The following is a 23,372-nucleotide window of genomic DNA, read 5'->3' on the forward strand; positions in this document are numbered from 1 at the left end:
TTTCACCTAACCCTAGTTTCTGCCACAATGCAGTGTTTTTTGATATTTCATTACTCATTGTTTAGGGTTGTTGGGTTTATTAAATACTGTGCTCTGATATTCATTTTCTTCTGAATGAGTTATTTTTAAGTAGGATTGTTATCCCCATTCAGATATCATCTCTTTTGAAATATTTGATGTCTAGTGGAATTAAACCCTAAAGTAAGTAAAGTAAGAGCAGTGGAAAAATAGAGGAAATAGTTAATTTCAATTAGCAAGCTTTTCTTCTGTTTGCAAAACATCATGCTAGACCCTGGAAATATAAGAAGGTAATGGTCTCTGTCATCAAGGAGTATAAATTTATTGGGTAGGTGGGGCATGAGTGGGGAAACAATAGGAATCATTCACTATACAGGTAAATATTAATACTTAATAGTTTGAGAAGAGAGACCATCAGTGATTAAAGATATCAGCTAAGGTTTTAATAGCAGATGGTCTCTGAGCTAAGCCTTGAAGAAAGCTCAGAATTCCAAGAAGTAGAATTGAGTAAGGGGTTTGTTGAAGATACAAGAAACAAGCTTGTGCATAGGCACAAAATGGGAAAATAAGGTTCTAATTTGGGGAATAAAATAGCAGGTAGGCCAATTTGTGAGACAGAGTATCTCAGAGCTAATGAAGACACAATAGTCTTGTAGTTCAAGAGACTCAGGACCATACCTGGACAATAATCAACAAGTATTTTTCTATTCTTTGCTTGAAGATCTCTAATGATCCATGCATCCCTCTACTTTCTAAGGTATAGTCTATTCCACATGCTTTTGGAGATCTGCACAATGTCCCACTTATCATCTTAAGCATAACCTACCTTTCCTTAATGACAAAGAGGAAGCAGAATATTGAGATGAAACTGGCCCAGAAAGAATAAAGGAGTAAGAAAACATCTGAATGATAAAATCAATAAGAAAAATAATCTTTAATGTACCCTCTAAGTCCATTATCTCTGATCATTTTGGCATTAACTTCATTTTCTTAGCCTAGTGTTTCTTTCATCTGAGTTTTTCAGGTGGCAGTCCATCAAAGTGGGGGAAATGTGATCCAAGGTAGCTTAGTAGCTAAATGGCTTACCTTAGAATATAAGTGAATATGTGAAACCTATTTTAGGGAAGTTTTTTTTTTTTTTTTTTTTTTTTTTCCCTGAGACTGGGGTTAAGTGACTTGCCCAGGGTCACACAGCTAGGAAGTGTTAAGTGTCTGAGACCAGATTTGAACTTGGGTCCTCCTGAATTCAGGGCTGGTGCTCTATCCACTGCGCCACCTAGCTGCCCCGGGAAACCTATTTTAAATAGACTCTGTGATTTTTAAGAAAGTAAAAGAAGAATCCTTCTGTTAAAGTGCATTAAACAGAGGTACATGAGTTTTCTTTATTATTTATTATTTATTATCAGCTGTCTGACATAAGATGTTTCTCTGTTCATTTCCCCTTTCCTCTTCAGAATCAGGAAAGGAAGCATAGAACATATGTCTACGTGCTTATTGTCACAGAAGTGTTGGAAGACTGGGAGGACTCAGTTAATATTGGTAAGCTATTCATACTTTTGGATGGTAAGGGAGGATTCTCTAAGAAATGGCACCAAGGTTCCCTTGTATTTTTATCTCATCTCAGAAGTTTCATGAATTATTTTTAGAAAATAATAGGAAAGTTGTTTTAAAAAAAAAAAAAAGGATGGGAAGAGGAAAACATAATAAACCTCTGAACTTGAGAGTAAGAATTTTAGAATTTATTTTAAATAAATTAAAATTCCCTCCTATATTCTCAGAGCTGTCAGAGGGGAAAAAAAAAAAAAACACCACACTTTATATTGTTCAACTTGTGCCAAAACTTCTTGGTTTTTTTTTTTTTTTTAAACCATAAAACTACCTTTTATTTTATTTTTTTAAATGTTATTTTATTTAAAGTGTAAGAAATGAAATAAGCAATTCGTTAGCATAAGAACTTACATTTTAACTAGGTATGTTCCCAAGATTCATTCCTAGGGCCTCTGCTTTTTAATCTCCACACCCTTTTCCTGCTAATCCTATCAGCTCCTTGGATTCACCTGTCATCTCTATGCAGAATGACACTTCTTCCTTCCCTCCCCCCTATCCTTAACTAGACTTCCATCCTGTTTGTTTTTTTTTCTCCAGGCTTCAACCTTGGCTCACACACATTCAACATGTTCAGTGTGGGAATCATTATCTAAGAGTACCACCTTCTTTTACAAATCTAGTTTTTATGTTAGCTTCAAGTTCAAATGTATCCCTCTCCCCTCCCCTGTCCTGAGTTAAATTTGGACATGGAAGATAGGTAGTTTAGTGTATACAGTGCCAAGCCTGGAGTCAGGAAGATTTATTGACTCATTTTAGGGGACACACATATTTTTAAATGAAAATGGCATCAGAAAATCATAGCCAACTTTTCTGTAGTTATATTTTTATAATTTCACAATAAGTGATACACTTCCCCAAAACACTGCCAAAGTATTTGTTATACCCCAAAGATGGCCAAATAATGAGCTAGAATTGCCAGTAGAATAGAGATAGAAGTGGACTTGTATTTCATTGATAGAGGGAATTATTGGATGAGGAAACCGCTTTTTCCACCTGAGGTCTAGGAGAGCACTTGAGCAATTAATTGCCTATTGTCATGTAGTCATTCTCTTACAGAAGTAGGATTTGAGCCCAGGATTTTCTGTGTTGGGGCCCATTCTCTATCTATGCATATAAGTAGTATGACCAAAAAAAAATACATGTCTCCATCTGTCCCTGAGTCCTTCATCTCTCAGGATGCATGCTACATCATCAGTATCTTGGAATCATGTTTTGACTTGTCAGCGTTGTTGGAGCAGTTGTTCTCTTAGTTTTATTTCTTTTTCTCTGAGTCAGATCATACAAGTCTTTATATTGCCTTGTATGGCATGAGGATATGTGGAGTCTCAAAAAGTAATGTGGGTACTATTCATGAGTCATAAAAAACAGTTTTACTTCTGACTTGAATTAATAATATTAACATAATATTATTGTTAATTACATGTAATTAATAATAATATTGCTATATATTTAAATAATTGGGTATTTAATAATATTTTTGCTATCATTTTCTTTTGTCACTTTTTCAGTATATGAAATTAGATTTTTGTGTCCTTTTGTTTTTTCCTTTGTTATAATTATTATGTCTTTTTTTTCCCTCTAGTGTTATTTATTTATTTATTTTTATATTTATATTTATATTTATATATAGTTTTTATTTACCAGATATATGCATAGGTAATTTTACAGCATTGACAATTACCAAACCTTTTGTTCCAATTTTTCCCCTCCTTCCTTCCGCGCCCCCCCCCCCAAGATGGCAGGTTGACCAATGCATGTTAAATATGTTAAAGTATAAATAATGATTATGTCTTAAAGAGAACAGGCATATCTTTATTCAAATTAAATTAAAAGAAATTTGGTGGAAGTGTTCTTTTTATATTTTGTTTTATACTGGTAAATATAAAAGGGAGGAAGTCAAGGTAGATTATCTATGGGATCTGTTATCCTGCCAAAATATTTTAATGCTAAACTCTTCCTCTATAGACTAGCTAAAGGATAAGGAGCTTTTCCTTGCTTCACTCTTGTGACTCTTTCTATCCTCCAACAGGAAGGAAAAGGGATTGGTTTAAAATAGAAGATGCCATAAAAGTGCTGCAGAATCACAAACCCGTGCAGGCCTCATATTTTGAAACCTTGAGGCAAGGCTGCCTGGCAAACAATGGCACCCTAGTTATGGGTACGACATACTCGGTCACCAGTCAGAGCTCAGTGCCAGATATCAGATGACTGAAGACGTCTTCCCAAGAAAAACAGAAATTGGAAAATAGACTGAAATCTGGATCTCCTTCCTTCTCCCTGATTCTCTTCCTCCCACCCCCTACCCCTCTTCACATGCCTCCTCTTTTAAACAAGGCATGGGCAGCAGCCTAAAACAGAGGAAGTATTCTTTGATAATGTTGCTGTTTGATATTAAGTGGAGCTTTTTTTCCTTTTTTCTTTTTCTAAAAAAAAAATCCTCTTTTGGGAGCTAAGGGTGGGATGGGGTATGTATTTTATAAAGTATATTTTGTGCATGATGTGTCCTTTCCCTTAGCACCACCTCTACCCTCTGAAGAGAGACAGACAGCTTCTCCTCTGTTTTGCACTCTGAAGTGTTCCTATTCCCATCCTGGCCAGACATTTTCCTCTTTTTTTTTAAAACAAAAGATACTAATACAAGACCATCTTTTCCAGGAGTCTGTGCTGTTTATACCTTCATATTGATCATGTTCAGTGCACAATGCATTTATATACACATTATATATTGATATATAATATGTAAATAAATGAATGTAGGAAGACATGCTAAAGAGTCTAATTTTGCAGAGTTTGTTTTGGGAGTGCTCTAAAAGAGGAGAAGAGTTTCTTAGGTAATCTGCCTAGTAGGGTTAATTTTAGTTTAGGTTTTTTTTTTTTTTTTTTAATAATCCTAGACCAGTTTCCTTGTTCATTCTTCTACTTTTCCACCTTTGATTGTTTGCTATGGCAACCTGATAAGGAAGGAGTTGGATGACCTTCTGATTGCTGGTGCTCACAACCTTCTCTTGTCTCAATTGAAGTTGCTACTCTGTCAGAAGAAAACATGAAGACAATTTTACTTCTTTTTATTGCCCAGACAGGAGGAGCAACTAGCCCCAGTCTAGATTCAATAAAAAGAGTGATAAAATTGAATCTCAATCTGCTGTGGTGACAGTGGGGATTTGAACTGGAGTTTGTGGGATTAAAAATCTACAAAGAACTGGATTGGCCAATGCCAGTTCTATTCTGCCAGTTTGAAGTTCTTTCCATAGCCCTACTTGTAGTTGATGGTCTTTATTTTTGTCCATATGCCTTATCGTGCTCAACTGGATATCGTATTAAAGCATCTGCCTGTATTTCCCCTTGTAGCCACACATGTTCCTCCTCTTCTGTGTTACTATGTCCCAAAAAAGAAGCATATAAGGGGAAAATCTATGGACTCACTATTGTGTTTGTGGCATAGCAGCACTTAGAATTTTAGCATGAAGCATGTTCAAAATATTGTCTCCTGCTGTGTGGAAATGAAAGGTACAACTTCTGCCCAGAAGTACAAGTGTAGAGGACTCTTAATCATTTATTAGAATAGCTACATAATGTATTGGCACACTTTAAACACTTTTGTTTTACTGATATTTCGTACTGTCTTTATTTGCCAACTGTGTTGTTTAGTTGGGAAATAAAAAGGAAATGGTTGTGGGTTTGGGGGATGGGCAAAGGCAGGGCATTAGTTAATCCCTGGCTTGGGACAAGAAGTTGTTGCTAGGTTCTTAGTAGCATCTCCTTTGTCAAAATATAGCCAAGATGTGAAATGAAATCTGCAGTACTTTTATTTAATAATTCTAATAAATACTTAGACTTTCAAAAGATTTTTTTCTTCCCTCCCACTAAATGGGGAACAAATAAGTTGGATAAACTATCAGTTTAGTGTTGACTCTGGAATAGAAAGCCAGTTTTAAAAGCTTGTAGACAGAAGAATCACAGCAAAGTTATACTTTGAACTACAGGGCCAAAAAGCAGTTACTAGCATTTTGTCAAAAGACAATAAGCCCATACTAATAAAGTAGTTTTATATCAATGGTTTGAAGTAGAGCATGATGCTTTGATTCTAAATGTTGAACTCAATTCTCCATGTGACCATTTAAAAATGAAGTTTCCATCTCTTTTTAAGAGACTCAATACACCAAGGTCCTGCCCAGAAACGCCAAGAAAAAAGTCAAATTGAGTCAAGACCTAAATGACATCCCAAGAAGACAGCTATCTACTGCTGCCTTTTAGATCAATTCTCTCTTTGCTCTATAGATTTGCTGTTTTGAAAATGTTTTTGAAAAGTGCAGGAAAACACTTGGGATTCCTGAAAGAAGAACTGAAGTTTTGATATCAATAGCATTCAGTCCTTTTTTTAAGCATGGGTTTAAAAAAAAAAAAATTTCACAGCATTTTGAAAATGTTGTGCTGGTCTGTTAAATTCAAAATGTATGAGTAGAATATTGTTAATGACTACTGGTGGCTTTTCTTTTGTTTGGATCAGGAAAATCAATTGTGCCAAGGAAGTATCTTTATATGGCATGAATCAGTACTATTAATGCTCTTAGCAGGAGGGACTTATTGATTGATAGATTCTTAACTAAAAATTGGAAGCTTTGTCCAGTATCCATAATTAAAATTAGTGTATTGTTGTGCCATGCTTGCATTGAATGAAGGTTTTGTTTTTCTGTATCACAAATTCTATTCCTGTCTTTTAAAGTATGTATTTAGAGATCTCTTGTGATAGTATAAGTGTATTTATTGATTTGATAGATATATGCTTTTAACACATAACCTCCTAGCTCCATTTCTCCAAAGCAAAGAAACAAAACACAAAGCATCCCACATAATATTTAAGAACACACCCTCTTGATTTTGCTCTTATTTTAGAGCCATGTACATTGTGTCCATAAGTGAATACCAATACCCTCTAGAAAAGAATAAAAATTGGTTGTCTCTTTCCCCCTTCAAAAAAATTTTTTTTTAAATTTATGGTCCTTTTTTCTCCTTAAAAGTTTGTAAAGACTGCAGCCATTTGGTAAAGCTTCTTATTGGGTTTGAAGTTTCATTCATAGAGTTCTAGTAGAACTATCGCACCTTTCTTGGAGAGAAAGAAGAGAGGGAATGTATATGTTGGTGTATTTGATGTACCTAACATGAAAGTTCAGTGATTGAGTTTACTTTTCTGAAGTCAGATGCCCATATCTTGTTGTACAGGAAGTTCACTCACTGTGATCCTGTGAGATCAGGCTTATTAAATTGGATCAAATGGGGAAACAGCATAAACTCCACATGCCAGGTTTTCCAAGATTTCACATTAGAGATCATCTCATGTGTGCTGCACAGCCCAATAATTGGCCCACCTAGGAAACATCTTGATGGAAATAGCATGAATATAAAGTACTTCAGTATGTTGCAGGAGCTTTGCAATCCTGTTTTCTACACAATCAAGTTCCTCTATAAGAAGCTTTTTTTCTTTTGATGTTAGAAGTTGATTAATACCCCATGCTAAAATTTCTTACTCAGAAGAAAATAATATGGGGAAGTTATGTAATAGATATTTTCTTCCTCTGTTTTTCATCCTCTAGTAGAGTTGAGGTAGAAGTTCAAGGCTTCTTTTTATCTTTTTAAATGAGGCCATTAATAGGCATCTTTTAGACCCTAGTACGTAGTCTTTTTTATTTTACAAAAACCCCAACAACTTCCATTTAATGCATTGATGTCCCTATAAATATCTTCTTAACAATTTCCCCACTTCCTTTTCCTTTAAATCAATTTATGCTGAGCCATATTTACTTTATCAATTAATAAAGATTTCACTACCATAATGTGCTCCTTACCTAGCACTATGGTGTTCCAGTACTTCTCTAGTGTTCTTGAAGCCTAAGCTGAGAGTGTATTAGTATGTGCAATAGAATATGAAGTGTCACAATTTTTCAGTATGTGTACATGTGTGTGTTTGGGGGGAGAGGGCTGAAGACATAGAAATGTGATATAATCAATAAAGTTCTTTGGTTTTAATCCCATTTGCATTTCAGAAAGTAACGTGCATCAAGAAAATAAGTTGGTGTTCAGAATAGTTAACTGAAACAGCTGTATTTGGAGAATCTAGCTGTAGAGGGAATTTTTTAAAGATAGAGAAATCAAGTGTTTTGTATCTTTCCTCCTTTTTTTAATTTTTAAAAAAGCAAGCAGCTCACATAGTTTTGTTGCTTCCTAACCACATTACCATTCTGCTAATGTAAACCACATGAGATAAGACTTGTCCCACAGAAGTATGTGAGACTTGGAAATTGTGGAAGGGAAAATATTCCAAAGTTGGGTTCTAATGCTCTCAGACGAGCAGCAAGCATATGGACTAAGCCTCATAATAAATATGTGCATGACCAGTTTATTTCATTGTGTGGTAATGGAAAAATCTAAGGGAAAATAAGAGTCTTGTTTGTCAGTTACTGTTCTGATATTAAAATTAGAAGCTCTTGGAATTCAGAAAAGGCCTCTAAAAGTCTTCCCTTTTCTGGGTGCCTTTTCTTAGATGTCTGACACCAGAAATGGTAGCATACTCTGGGATTGGGGGAAAGAGAATGCCAACTGTGCATATGTATACTATATTTAAATGAGAGAAAAAACTTGCTAGGTTGTTTCTATCAAGGTCTGGTTGATGGAATCAAAAATCTCATTTTAGTCTCCAGGCTGAAGGCCTTTAATTCTATCCAAACAGCTTTTCAATGGTGCTTAATTTTTGGCCAAATGTGTTCAGTTCCTTCCCCTCCTCACCCCCACAGATTAATCATCTTTTTTTTTTTTTTTTTTTTTTTTTTTTTTTTTTAGCCCAGAACTTCCCTGGAGATACACAGAACTTGGACTTTTCACATTTGGCAAAAAAATCATGCTTTTTTCTCTTTGAGAAGGACCAAATGCAAAACATTGATTCACCCTAGCATTCTACTTTAAAGAAAAAACCTGTAGTAACTTTGGGGCCATTTAATTGATTTGCTTTGAATTTCTAAAAACATGGAATGATTTTTATGGGGCAGACTGGGAAGGTAAATCAATTATTCTATTTAATACTGGAGACAATTCTGCTAAAAAGATTTTTTTTATGATGGAATACCTAGGCTATCAGTAATCAGATCTTTATTTTTTTTTCTGATTTGTTTTCAATGTAATGTATGTTTAATCAGCTTTAAATACATTAGAATAAGGTAGATGTAATTTCATTTTGCAAAACTTTTCAAATACCCTTTTAATATGCTAACCATATCAAATGCAGAGATTAAGTCAATTAAAACAACAAAACCTTAAAGGATTTTAAAATTCTTAATTTAATCCTTAATCCAAAATTTTAAACCTTACAATTTTTTGCTTAAGGTTAATAGATATTAGTTAGCCATGACATTTATTCTGTTAAGAACAATTCTTGAGTACAGCTAAGCATTTATCTAGGTTTTGAATTCCAGACTTGTTGATCTGATCATAATCTGTATATGTACCCAAAGCCAAGAATGCTTATCACAGCTTAATAGTTTAACATGTACTCAAAGGATCATTTATTTGCCAGGTGTGTTTCTGACAACAAGTTAAGCAGAATTAAGAATCGGGCCAGGAAGCTAAGATACTTGAGTCTCTCTGAAAGCTTCTGTAATTTCTTTAAAGAAAACAAGTACTAAGACAGTACTAAGACCTCAAACCACACTATTTTCTAAAGTCTTTCTCCCAGGGCTCAGCATGTGCTAACAATTTATCCAATGACATTGCCCATAAATTTACACTGGAAATAATCCCAGTGGGAATCTCCCTAAGCAAAATAAGATTGTGCTTGGAGCCACTTTGCCTAAAATGTGGAGTACTGAAGTTTTTCTTTTGCAGAAGATAGTTACTGGAAGTCATGTAGTTCTGTCCAACTCAGTGTCCTACAGCACAACTCTGTATTCTCATACATACAACTGTATTCTCATTGCTAAATTGTGTACTTTGGGTTCAAAAGTATCCTGGGTAGCTGAGGAATATGTAGTGTTAAGCATATTACATTTTATGGAAACATTTGCTAATTTGAGTTGGGGGTGGGTAAGGACACCAAGCACTTAAGAGATGGTTTAAGCAATTTATGTCTTTAAGAACTAGAAAATCTATATATGTTAACATCTGAAGTAACATTGAATCATTCTTAGAAGATCCTTAGCAAAGAGCAAAGACTTAGAAGCAAAAATTAGTTCAGATTTCCCTGAGGAAAATGAAAATTGAGAGCAGGTTATCTTATCAGTGGGCAAGAAACCAGTGTTCTTCTTGAGCTGGTATATATATAACAAGGCCAAAGAAGGGATGAGCAGTTGTTAATCGGGTGAAAGAATCCAACTTTTTTTGCCTTGCTCCACATATTGAGTTGGAGCCCTTTTTATACAAAGGTTTTAAAAAATGACTAATCCACTCAAAACTAAAGTATTCGGTTTTTATTTAACATGAAAGCTTTCTTCTCCACTCGGAGAAAAGGCTCTATTGTCTTAATCTATGGAATTCTAAATCTTCAAAATTTATATAAATGTATCATGCTACACTATGTAGCATAACACACTATGTAGATGATTAATTTCCGCTCCCACAGTGTAGTAATTGCATGGGATTGTATCATTTATTAGTGGAGACAGGGCTTTAAATGTTTGAAATGGAAAGGATTTGAAGTTTTATAAAGCCATAGGATCCATTTGATATGATGTAAAAATTTCATAGCTGGTTTGTAGTCAAAAAAGGTCTGGACCCTCAAATGTGTATTTGGTGGGAGATTTGCTTCTTAAGGCTTTCCATACTTGGGGGTATTTGTAAGCTCTTGGTGTATTGATTTCCTAAGATTATTAATTAGCTTGTCTTTAGAAAAAGATGACCTAACTGTGTGGATCAGATCGCTTTTTGTTTGAGGAAGTGACTGAAAGTATTTAAGGATGTTGGAAACTTTAAATATATAAAAAGTGAATTGTGTGTTAAGCAAGAATATCTCACATATTACTTTAAAGAAAAAACCTGTAGTATATCAGATGTATCAGAGCTGTAAAAATGGCTTTAAATATCTTCATGTCTTATATTACCAATCAGTCCTTTATTTCAGGTATGCTGTCTTCTGTCACCATTGATGCCCTTTTGTAAAGGATAAACATGAAGCCAAAAGTCAAGCTGCATTTGTTTTACCAGTAATGGGTAGTGTCTCCAGACAGGTTCAAATGTTTCCAGGAGATCTCTGGTTGAGGCAAAGAAGCAAAACATTGAATCTCTCTTTTTTCATTATTAATATTATGCTTTTCCCACAACACATTTTTGGGGAAGGGGACATCCCACTTGTAGTTTTGGGACAATTCCAACCATCCTCAGGGCCAGAGAATTCATACATCTCTTAACTAAGGTTGCATGTTTTGTATTTGGTGAAAAAAACCGCTTAAAATTTAATCTCAATTACCTCTTAAAAGAGGAACATCAAACGTGGTCTTAAGGGAGAGCTCATTGGATTGTGCAAGCAAAGGAACAACTACAGTGCTTTTCAGAAGCCAAAGGACTATATACATCATACTCTATTACTGAATCTGATTATTGGGATGTTTTGATTTAAACTCTTCTTTCCTCTTGTCTGTCCTCATTCATACTTCCCAAAATAACTTTTCATAACACAAAAATTAGCTTTCTGAGGATCCATTTCTCATGGCTTCCATTCGGGCATGTTAACAGAATTTCTAAGAAGGATGGTTTAATTTCTCTTCCAATGGGAACAATTCTGATGCTTATAATACAGAAATGGAAGGAATTGTTTTTTTTGTTTTGTTTTTTTTTTTTAAGTTTTTCCAGACTTCATTCCTCTTCACCCCTTCTTTCCCTCTTGTCTTGGCCTTGTCCTTTGCTGGCAACGTTTGGGTTCAGTTCAAGATATAGAGAAATGGAGCTGAATAAGAAAGATGATGGTCATTTTCAAGCTGTGAATAGTGCACTTGTACACATATCCCTTTTCTGCCTAAGATGATGAAGTGGACATGTTTAATAATTGTCTCAGCAATCTTTAGCAATCAGTAATGCCATCTTTCCCATCTATAGTCTAGATAAAGCTTTGCTGCCATCACTTAAAATCTCCACCTGTTTTTTGAATCCTGATATTAATATGTCTGAGTGTGCAGTTCCTTTATATGTTAGTTTCCTTCAACTAAAGTTTTGTGTGAGGGAAAAGCAATGGAATTATAGGTTGTAATCTCGTGCCAACAAATAAACACTGGTATTTCACATTCACTGATGTCTGTTCTCCTTTCTTACCAGCACTTTTCCAGTTCCTCAGTTATCCCTGTTATTGTCTTTGTTGAACCAGCAAAAAAAAGCAAACTCTGCTTTTCAGTAACTCAAACCAAGAAAAGTCTTTGTTGCTGATGGGACAGCTAGTTTGGTCAGGATAGGTGGTCTGCCACACAGAGAGACCCACAAACACCAAAGTCCAGAGTCCAAAAACAGGTTTGAGCATGAGGTCCAGGGTATCTGAAAATGGTGTCATGAAGAAGACTGGTCTGAAGAGGTGCAAAGCAAATTGTCTAATGGAAATGAACAAAAACCCAGGGGAGTTGAATATGGATATTTATGAGAGTAGGAAGAGCAAAGCATTTGAAGATGTGGAAGATAAAGTTGGATCTTAAAAATCAAGAAGAGGCATTTAGACTGTGCTAAGAAATGAAGTTTTTTGAATGAGACTTGGCTGTGTTGAATTGTTCTTTAAGATGATTTTATCTAACTGACTGAGCAAGATGACCTTCATGGAAAGAAGCACAGCTGGAAGATTATTGGCCCTTTCTCAGGAAAATTGACTTGCCTAAGTCGTGGTTGTGGAACCTAAACTTAAATTTTATTAAATCCTGTCATTCTGGCCTTCCCAGAACTCTAACCAATGAATGGGCTGATCTTGGGCAGAGAAGTCAAGTTTGTAGAAGTTGGGTTTGATACTTTGAATTCTCTGCTCATCCTCAGTTTCTAGTATTTTCATTATCTTGGCTATTCAGAACTCCTTCCCTTTCTGTGCTATATTCTTGTCACTCAGGGAACTGGCATTGCATACTTACTGTTTAGTGACATCTTCATGGAGTTTCTGGGCGCCATAATCCACCAAAAGACATTGATAAACTTCAGAGGAAAGAAAAAAATTTATATGAAAACTGGGGGGAGGAATGATCTAGCCTGGGAATATATGTTACTAGTAGCTAAAAGACAGTTACATTAAGAGTTAGACTAGTTCATTTTGGCCCCATAGCAAGGGATAGAAGCTGCTGAGAGGCAGATATGGGCTTGATGTCAGTTTGGGCACTGGGGATGGGTGAGAATTTTCAACAAAAAGAATGGATTTTTTTTTTTTTTTTTTAATAATGGGTTTCTTCTCATAGAGGGCTTTTCAAGTGGGGGCTAGCTGGTCATTTGTTGGGATTGAGGTGGGTGTTCTTTTGGGAGGGGTAATGAGTTGGACTAAATATCCATTGAGTATCCTTTAACTTTGAAATCCTGTGTTTTCAGATGTAGAGGAAATGTAACGTAAAGAAATGTAGTGAGTTAGCAGTAGAAATGGAGAAGTGTCAGGTGCAAAACAAATTGAAGGAAGATTCAGCACAGTGCTAAAGTCTTGTATTAGAATGAAGGAAAAGGATAATGTAAAAATTTTGAGTCAGTAAATGGGAAAATAATGATGTAATTGGCAGAGAAAACCATTCCAAGTGCAGCATGAAACTGAAATCTGAGCAGTGGAATTTGCATTTGAATTGATATTTCATCTTTCCTCCTGTAGCAGTAACTGATATAATGTCCCATTGATCACTCAGCAAGCCTGCTTTAACCAGGTATTATGTTAGGCTCTGGAGCTTTGGAAGCTTTCCTTCTTTTAGAAAAACCATGCACATACAAACAGGTGCGAAGTAAATGCAAGGTCATTTTTAGGGAAAGGCACTAGAGAGCTACAGAAACCAAAACATTTTTTTGAACTATGCTTTGAATAATATGGGGAATTCCAATAGTTAGTATAGAGAAAGGACATTCTTAAACATAGGGAATATCCTGCACAAAAGCAATGGAGAGAAGATATGTGAGGAGGGAAAAAAACAGTAAAAAAGTATAAGTGTAATAGAATAGAAATAATCTAATTTTAATAGAAATGATGTGTGAAATAGAATTGTGTCCCCTGATTTGTGGAGGGTGGGCCACTTGGCCTGGGAAAATTCCTAAAAATGATTCTCACTCTTCTACCTGGTTCCCATGGGAATCTCCCACTTCTCAATTGATCTGGGAATCACTTTGGTCTGGGACACAATCATTACTCTTTATTGATTTGAAAATTAGCCCCAAATCATAGAAGGCTAATAAAAAAACAAGAGTGTACCCAAATCTTTGCTAATTCCTAATCAGGAACCAGCTGCTGATGAAATAGTTTCTCAATAAACCCAATTTTTTTTTTTTTTTTTTTTTTTTGCTAAAAACAAAAAAAAGCCTTGCTTGTAGATCAGGACTGCAAATTCTTTTACAAAAACCTGCAACACTGGCCTGGAAACCCTATTTCTCACTCTCTTAAAATTGGGTAGCCCACTCAGGGAATCCCTGAAATTTAACATCCTTCTGGCCAAGGTAAGCCTCCTCTTGCCTCTGTTGTCTCCGTTATATAACAAAGGATACCAGAGAAGATTTGGATTGTTGGGAGTTCTACACTCGGCAAATTTCCTTGGACTCAAAAATTCCTGCACCTTTTACCAGAAGTACCCTTAACCAGGGGCCTTCTGTCACCTCTCTCCCTGTTAGGGACGCCTGAGAGAATGGGGTGCTATGGAATCTGGAAAATCTTAAGATTTGTGGCAAAAAAATTTGGGACAATCCACCTCTGTTTCTATTCTTAAAAAACAGACAAATTTGGCCTAAAAGATCTCAAAACTAAAAAAAATTTAAAACAGCATTTCAGGATGCTGTTAAAATTTACTGGAGGGGAATCAAAATTAGATGCTAACCTTTTAAATAGCCTTTCCATTCCTGTAGGGCCACAGGATCCTTCCTCTGCACCCCCTGCAGTCCTAACAGGAGGCCTGTGGATCCCTTTCAGAACCACCTCTTTATCAAAGACAGGACCTTATGTCCACAATATTTCCTCAACTCTATTTCCCTCATCTGAACCAGATCCTGAGAGCTCCCTATCCCTACTTCTCAATCCCCTTTTTCTCCTCAGGATCCTGATCCAACCACCTCTTCTAACTTCTGCCCACTGAGAGAAGCAGCTTACTCTCAGGGAGGGAAACTCAGGGTATAGGTCCCCTTTTCAATGTCAGATCTCCCCCAAGTTAAGGAAAAATCTGGCCATTACTCTGAGGACCCCATCAATACATTGAGGGTTTAAGGCCATTTCCCTCCAATTTGATCTCTGCTGGGGAGATTAAACAATCTGTCTCAGATATACGGATGAAACTGCAGAAGCCAGCTTTAGGCCCTCAAACTTATTCAACTCAGCTGTTAGAAAAACTGTTGAAGTCTTTAATAATAGGGACTGAACTGCAGCAGGGGAGAAAGACAGCAGAGTTAAAGAGAGAAATGGAGAATAGTCTAAAATTTTAGCTGCTGCCATATCCAGGAACTATAGGAGTTTGTTCTTCAGGTGTATTGGACTGGGCTTTCAGGCTTGGAGCTGTCCTCGGAGGAAACTCCTGGTCTTTGTCCCAAGTGCAACCAGAGGGTCACAGAAGGATAGACTGCCCACAGGGGACAAGCTGCCCCCTCAATGTCCTGTTGGAGTGCAGTTTGTGGCTTGATCAAGCTCCCTCTTGCTTCACCTTGACAGCCGATACCAGAGTATCCTCGGTGTTGGCTAAGACCACTGAATTTCTTTTTGCTACAAGGGCCTCTTTCTGTCTTGCTTCAACACTGGTCTCAGCCACCCTTCCCCCCACAGAATAATGGGATTAGAAGGGAAATTTAAGAATTGTTTTGAGACTTTCCCTCTGCCTTGCCTGTTATTTAAAAATTGCTTTCTTATTATTCCCTCCTGTCCTGCTCCCTTATTGGGGAGCGCTTTAATGGTGAAATTGGGAACTCAATTTTCTCTTCTCAAACTCCAGGTCTCTTTGTGCTTCTCTCTAAGCTCTCCCAGATTCCTTCTAAAATTTGGGAGAAAATAGATTCTTCTGTCTGGGACCAAGGAATCCCTGGGCAAGCCACTCACTCCACTCCAACCTTAGGCTGTGGGACCCCTTTGTATTGCCCCATAAACACCAATACCCAAGAAAGCCAGAGGCTAGGGAGGGATGGCAATCCCTGACTGAGAAATTTCTTAAGCACAAGCTTTTAGTTCCCTGTAAATCTCCCTGTAACACTACAATTTTCCCTGTTAGAAAACTGAATAGGAGTTTTGTATGGTGCAGGACTTCAGAGCAATTAATGAGGCCATTATTCTGATTCACTCAATTGTGCTTAATCTTTATTCTTACTCATTTCCCAGGGAACACAAAGTGGTTCTCCGCTCTAGATCTTAAAGATGTCTTCTTTTGTATACCTTTGCATGAAGACTCACAATTTCTTTTTGCTTTTGAATGGGCGAAGCCAGGGAAACATACCCATCAACTAACATGGACAGTCTTACCCCAGGGCTTCCGAGACAGCCCATACATATTTGGACAGGCACTGACTAAAGATTTAAGGGATTTGGAGCTGCTAACAGCAGTCCCATCCCGTATGTGGATGATATTTTGATCTGCAGCTCCAGGAGAGGGTTCCCTAGACACAGCCATAAAAACTCTTAATTTTCTGGCCTCTAGGAGCTCAGGGTCTGCTTATCCATAATCCACATTGCCTGTCAATCTGTCCAAATATTTGGGCCATAATCTAAGCTCCATCCAAGGCCTGACAGCCTTCCCCTTGACTGGGGCCCCGATCAGGTCAAGGCTTTTAAGACCCTGAGAGCCAAACTGGTTTCTGCCCCTGCCCTGGCTCTACCTAAATTAGAAAAGCCTTTCACTCTTTATGTAGATGAAAGGCAGGACCAAGCCCTTGGATTGGACCCCAGTCTGGTGGCCTACTTCTCAAAGGAATTTGACTTAGTTACCCTAGGCTGGCCCTTGTGCCTTAGAGCAGTGGGCTGCTATGGCCCTTCTAATTGAAGAAGCCTCAAAAGCCACCCTAGGGCAGCCACTGGAGGTTTTACACTGCTTCGGGTCAGAGCATTTTAGAAGACAAAGGGCATCAGTGGCAAAGGGCACCACCAGCATGGTGGGCAGCTTACTAGATATCAGGCTCTCTTGCTGGACACCCCTGACCTGACTCTCTGGTGTGTCACACCCTTAACCTGTCACTCTGCTTCCTGACAACCCTCAGTCAGGTGACATCATGCAAGGAAGCTTTAGAGTCTGTCTACTCCAGGCGATCTGACTTGAGGGACTTTCCTCTTGACAACCTGAATGGCAAATGGTTTACAGATGGATCCAGTTTTTTTGAAAATGGAGAAAGAAAGGCGAGTTATTCTGTGGTGATCCTCAATGGCACCCTGAAGGCTGAGCCACTGTCCCCTGGGACTTCTTTTCAGAAAGCTGAACTCATTGCCCTAACCAGAGCTTTGGAACTAGGGAAGGGAATGAGAGTGAATATTTTATCGACTCCAAATATGCTTGTCACATTTTGCATGCTCACAGGGCTATATGGAAATAAAGTGAACTTTTGACAGTATTCTCCTATTAAATATGCAGGAGAAATTCTACAGCTGCTACAAACTGTCCACGAACCCAGAGAGGCTTCAGTTATTTTGTAAAGAACACAGAAGAGAGATTCACTTCAGGCCAAGGGGAATAGGTTTGCAAATTCAGCTGCTCTAACCACTTCCCATTCATCCCCCCACTATGGCACTTTTAATCAGCTCCCTGATTCTTATATCCCTTCATATAGCTCACAGGAACAAGCCCTTGGTTAAAGGGATACACCCTTCTCCTTCTGGTTGGTTTCAAACACCCTCAAGCTAACTTTTAATCCCAGTGGCAAGTCAGTGGAAACTTATTTTTGGTCTTCACCAAACTACCCACTTGGGAAGAAATGCTCTTCAATCCCTTGTGAAATGCATTTTTACTAGCCATAAGCTGGGAAAAACAATTAGACAGGTCTGCCAGCCCTGCCCAGTTTGTGCCCAAGTAAATCCTGAAGGAGCTGTTAAACCTCCCCTTCTCCTGAAGCCTGTTCAGCGAAGGGCCACATACCCAGGGGAAGATTGGCAAAAAGACTTTACACATATGTAGATGTTTCAAGTTGCTTTTGGTCTTTGTTGATGCCTTTAGGATGAGTCCCTTTGAACTTCTGTATGGGAGGCTCTTCTCAACCACTGACATTCTTATAGAACTAGAACAGCATCTGGTCACCCAGTTTGCCACACAGCTTGGTGCAGTCCAGAAGGCTTTTTCTGAATACACAAACGAGCATCTCCCTAAACTTACAGATGCTCATACTCAGATTGCCTCCACTGTAAATCCAGGGGACATGGTATATTTGAAATCTTGGAAACCTCAAGGTGCTGAGCCTCTAGGTATAAAATGGAAAGGACCATACAAGGTCATTCTGACCACTCCAGCATCAGTCAAACTAGACTCATATTTCTAGGATTGAAAATGCTGCTTCTGTTACCTCTCCTTCAGATATTTCAGAATATTCCCCTGGAAGATGAATGAATGTCCATCAATTGGAGAATGGTTGGGTAAACTATGGTATATGAATGTTATGGAATATTATTGTTCTATAAGAAATGACCAACAGGAGAAATACAGAGAGGCTTGGAGAGACTTACATCAACTGATGCTGAGTGAAACAAGCAGAACCAGAAGATCATTATACACTTCAACAATGATACTGTACGAGGATGTATGCTGATGGAAGTGGATTTCTTCAACATAGAGAAGAACTAATCCAATTCCAATTGATTAATGATGGACAGAACCAGCTACATCCAGAAAAGGAACACTGGGAAATGAATGTAAACTGTTATTTTTACCTTCTGAATCCAATTCTTCCTGTGCAACAAAAAATTCGGTTCTACACACATATATTGTATCTAAATTATACTGTAATATATTTAACATATATAAGACTGCTTGCCATCTGGGGGACGGGGTTGGGGGAAGAAGGGAAAAAATCTGAATAGAAGTAAGTGCAAGGGATAATGTAAAAAATTACCCATGCATATGTACTGTCAAAAAATGTTATAATTATAAAATAAAATAAAAAATTTAAAAAAAAAAAAAAAAGAATATTCCTGTGAACCCATAGAGGACCTGAAGCTTCTCTTCCATAGAACCCCTGAAAACACTCTGGAGAAAGAATGGTGAAATTGTCTATGTCTTGTTCTCTCACTCTTATTCTTCTTCCTTACTTTTTCCACTTCAAGGATGAGATCTTTGCTCCTAGCATTTTCTCTCCAGCTTTTCTTGATGTCCTTCTATGGCCCCTGCCAGTAGTTAACTCCTTCTTAGCCTTTCAGCTAGGGGGCAGTGGGGGCATTCAGGATTGTTGGGTGGGCCATCAGCATCCTCAGGGTAGCCCACAGATGGGACCTGATGCATTATTTGCAAAGGCCCCATTCCCAAATGTCACCATTTCCACCCTGATTGCCACCCCACTTTTAACGTGCTTGTGAGATTTGTTTCCTCCAGGCTCCAAGCTACGAACTTCCAACCACTCATTCAGTCTGAAGATCAGGGGACAACATGGGACAACTGACTCGGACACTCAACATCCCCAGATGGCGCTGCTGCCATCTTCAGATCTCACACTTCCCCTCTTGGCCTTAAAACCCCATTGAACATAGGGACAACTGTATGGCCCTTGTCAGTTTGAAGCAGCTCCAGAAGATGAGACCTCTGTCCCTTTGTTCCAAATGAATTTGGGGTGATTGTGTCCCCTGATCTTTGGAGAGTGGGCCACCTGGCCTGGGGAAATTCCTAAAAATGATCCCCACTCTTCTACCTGGTTCCCATGGGAATCTCCCACTTCCCAATTGATATGGGAATCACTTTGTTCTGGGAAACAATTACCATCCTTTATTGATTTGAAAATTAGCCCCTAATCACTCCCTAGCCCCAAATCATAGAAGGCTAATAAAAAACAAGATTCTGTACCCAAACCTTTGCTAATTCTTAATCAGGAAGCAGACTGCTAAGGAAATAGTTTCTCAGTGAATAAACCCATTTTTTGCTAAAAACAAAAACAAACAAAAACAAAAATCTTGTTTGTAGATTGGGACTGTGAAATCTTTTGCAAAAACTTGCGACACTGGCTGGGAACTCCATCGCTGTTAGGGTATCTCTCATCCCTCAACAGAATGAAAATTAGCCAAGAAAACAGTGTTTATAGTGACAAGGAAAAAATTACATGTCAAAAAATCAAAAGTGAATATAACAAAATTTTTTAAATTATACAATATTTAAATGAAGTTATGGGAAGATACCAATGTATCCCCTTGTGGAGATAGGTTGATGAGTATAGTGTTACTCTGTTTTCTAACTTTTTCAATGTATAATTTATTTTTTTCTTCTAAAAAGTACCTGAATAATTTCAGAGAGGCCTGGAGAGACTTACATGAACTGATGCTGAGTAAAATGAGCAAAACCAGGAGATCATTGTACCCTGCAACAAGATTATACAATGATAAATTCTGGTGGATGTGGCTCTCTTCAACAATGAGATGATTCAGGCCACTTCCTATGGTCTTGTGATGGAGAAAGCCATTTAACTTAGAGACAGGGCTGTGGGAACTGAGTGTGGTTCACAACATAGCATTTTGCAAATTAAGACAACTCTGAGATACCACTACACACCTGTCAGATTGGCTAAGATGACAGGAACAAATAATGATGAATGTTGGAGGGGCTGTGGGAAAACTGGGACACTAATACATTGTTGGTGGAGCTGTGAAAGAATCCAGCCATTCTGGAGAGCAATCTGGAACTATACCCAAAAAGTTATCAAACTGTGCATACCCTTTGATCCAGCATTGCTGCTATTGGGCTTATATCCCAAAGAAATACTGAGGAGGGGAAAGGGACCTGTATGTGACAAAATGTTTGTGGCAGCTCTTTTTGTAGTGGCTAGAAACTGGAAGATGAATGGATGTCCATCAATTGGAGAATGGTTGGGTAAATTATGGTATATGAAGGTTATGGAATATTATTGCTCTGTAAGAAATGACCAGCAGGAGGAATACAGAGAGGCTTGGAGAGACTTACATGAACTGATGCTGAGTGAAATGAACAGAACCAGAAGATCGCTGTACACTTCAACAATGATACTGTATAAATATGTATTCTGATGGAAGTAGATATCTTCAACATAAAGAAGATCCAACTCACTTCCAGTTGATCAATGATGGACAGAAACAACTACACCCAGAGAAGGAACACTGGGAAGTGAATGTAAATTGTTAGCACTACTGTCTATCTACCCAAGTTACTTATACCTTCAGAATCTAATACTTAATGTGCAACAAGAAAATGGGATTTACACACATATATTGTAACACATGTAAAATATATGGGATTGCCTGCCATCGGGGGGAGGGAGTAGAGGGAGGGAGGGGATAATTAGGAAAAATGAATACAAGGGATAATATTATAAAAAAAAATTACTCATGCATATATACTGTGGGAAAAAAAATTCTAAATAAAATTAAAAAAAAACACAACATAGCATTTTCCCTCCTTTTGTTGCTGTTTGCTTTCATTTTATTTTCTTTTTCTTTTTTCTGGTTTGATTTAATTTTTCTTGTGCAGCAAGATAACTGTATTTCTACCATGTTTAACATATATTGGACTACTTGCTATCTAGTGGGGGAAAGGGGAAATTGGAACACGGTTTTGCAAGGGTTAATGTTGAAGAATTGTCCATGCCTGTTTTGAAAAGTAAAAAGCTTTATTAAGAAAATAAATAAAGTAAAACTTGCCTGGAAGGGTAAAGAATGGAGAAACATACTTTTTATGATATAAGAAACAGGAAATCTCAACTAAAAACTTTTTTTTACTGCTGTTGCAAACGTTTGGGAAAAATATTTCTATAAATGTAGAGAAGATAGATCCAAGAGGTATCAAGATAGAAAAAACAAGATTTGTTAGATGATATATATATTGAATATGCAGTTGAAGATGTATCACTCAGGAAAGATACTTCAGTTAACTGGTATAATTTACCCATGATAACAGGATGGTCAAGCAGGTAGGAGGTGAACCAAGACAGATTAATGTCACAAAATCCCAGAGATACAGTATAGTGCAGTTAACAGTTTAAAATGTTGCAGAAAGATCTAGAAGAATGGGGATTAAGAAAAAGCCATTAAATGTGGCAATAAATGGTAACTAAAAGAAGCCATTTCAGTTGAGCAGAGTTGGTTCAGAAGAGCAATTGAAAGGAAATAGAGACAGCAATTGTCAACTATTTTTCTAGTAATTTGTGAAACTAAAAAAATAAAGGATCAATCAGCTGACCTTTATCAAATATTAGCATTTCATGCACGGGACACCAAACAAAAGGCAAATTTTGTTTTTTGAAACAGCCGAAGTCCTGAATATTCTACTGGTTAAAGGAAGATTATTAACAGTAATTTTTTTGTATGTGAGTGTAAAAGAATGGTTCATGTTTGCCCAAGAGATAATAATGATGTTTTTTTTATTTTTCAAGTTTTTCAAAGTTGGGGCAATTCTCTTCCATGTCATTTTTGTTTGTGTCTATGTTTGTTTCTGCTCAGAATGTCCTTGTCATCTGTGTATGTAAGCTTGATTTTGGAAAGAGTCATAGGCAACTAACTAGCCAGAAAAATCCTCTGTGCTTTAGTTTATATGCTGAAAATTTTCCTGGAAAAGGGTCTAATATTTTTTCCATGAATTTAAAACCTCTGGCCAAAGGTTGAAAAAAATGCACAGAAAAAGTGATTAGAAAATAAAGTTAAAATAATATCTTATAGATTCTCAGTTTCATGAGCAAAATGCCTTAGTAAAAGTTTCAAAATTCTGAGAAAATTGATTATGGAATTTGGAAATTAGTCAAAAACAACAATTAGGAAAATAGCAGTTTTCTGACCACATTAATAATCAAAGTAATAAAAACCATATGATCATCTCAATAGATGCAGAAAAAGCATTTGATAAAATCCAACATCCATTCCTACTAAAAACGCTTGAGAGTATAGGAATAAATGAACTATTCCTTAGAATAATCAGGAGCATATATTTACGACCGTCAATAAGCATAATATGCAATAGAAATAAACTGGAACCTTTCCCAGTAAGATCAGGAGTGAAACAAGGTTGCCCACTATCACCATTACTATTCAATATAGTACTAGAAACGCTAGCCTAGGCAATAAGAGCTGAGAAAGAGATTCAAGGAATTAGAGTAGGAAATGAGGAAATCAAACTATCACTCTTTGCAGATGACATGATGGTATACTTAGAGAACCCTAAAGACTCTGCTAAAAAGCTATCAGAAATAATTCCGAATTTTAGCAAAGTTGCAGGATACAAAATAAATCCACATAAATCCTCATCATTTTTATATACCACCAACAAAATGCAATAGCAAAAAATACAAAGAGAAATTCCATTTCAAACAAATGTTGAGAGCATAAAATATTTGGGAATCCATCTACCAAAGAATAGTCAGGAATTATATGAGAAAAATTATGAAACACTTGCCACAAAAATAAAGTCAGATTTAAATAATTGGAAAGACATTCAGTGCTCTTGGATAGGCTG

The 23,372-nt window shown here is 37.1% G+C and overlaps 1 protein-coding gene across 2 annotated transcripts in view; it reads left to right on the forward strand.

The window, feature by feature from the left end:
- The window catches only part of NUDT3 (nudix hydrolase 3), a 63,597-nt gene extending 51,708 nt beyond the window's left edge, over positions 1-11,889 (forward strand). Inside the window, exons 4-5 of one of the 2 annotated variants that reach the window (XM_074311235.1) lie at positions 1,473-1,557; positions 3,656-5,235. In XM_074311235.1, the coding sequence (XP_074167336.1) occupies positions 1,473-1,557; positions 3,656-3,834 (264 nt within the window). In that variant the 3' untranslated portion in view covers positions 3,835-5,235. Of the gene's footprint in view, positions 1-1,472; positions 1,558-3,655; positions 5,236-8,460 lie in introns of those variants that run through there. The other variant, XM_074311236.1, reaches the window with a different exon arrangement.
- The last annotated feature ends 11,483 nt before the right edge of the window (positions 11,890-23,372 follow it).

This window comes from Sminthopsis crassicaudata, chromosome 4 (genome assembly GCF_048593235.1).
Source record: "Sminthopsis crassicaudata isolate SCR6 chromosome 4, ASM4859323v1, whole genome shotgun sequence".
In the NCBI taxonomy this organism is placed as follows: Eukaryota; Metazoa; Chordata; class Mammalia; order Dasyuromorphia; family Dasyuridae; genus Sminthopsis; species Sminthopsis crassicaudata.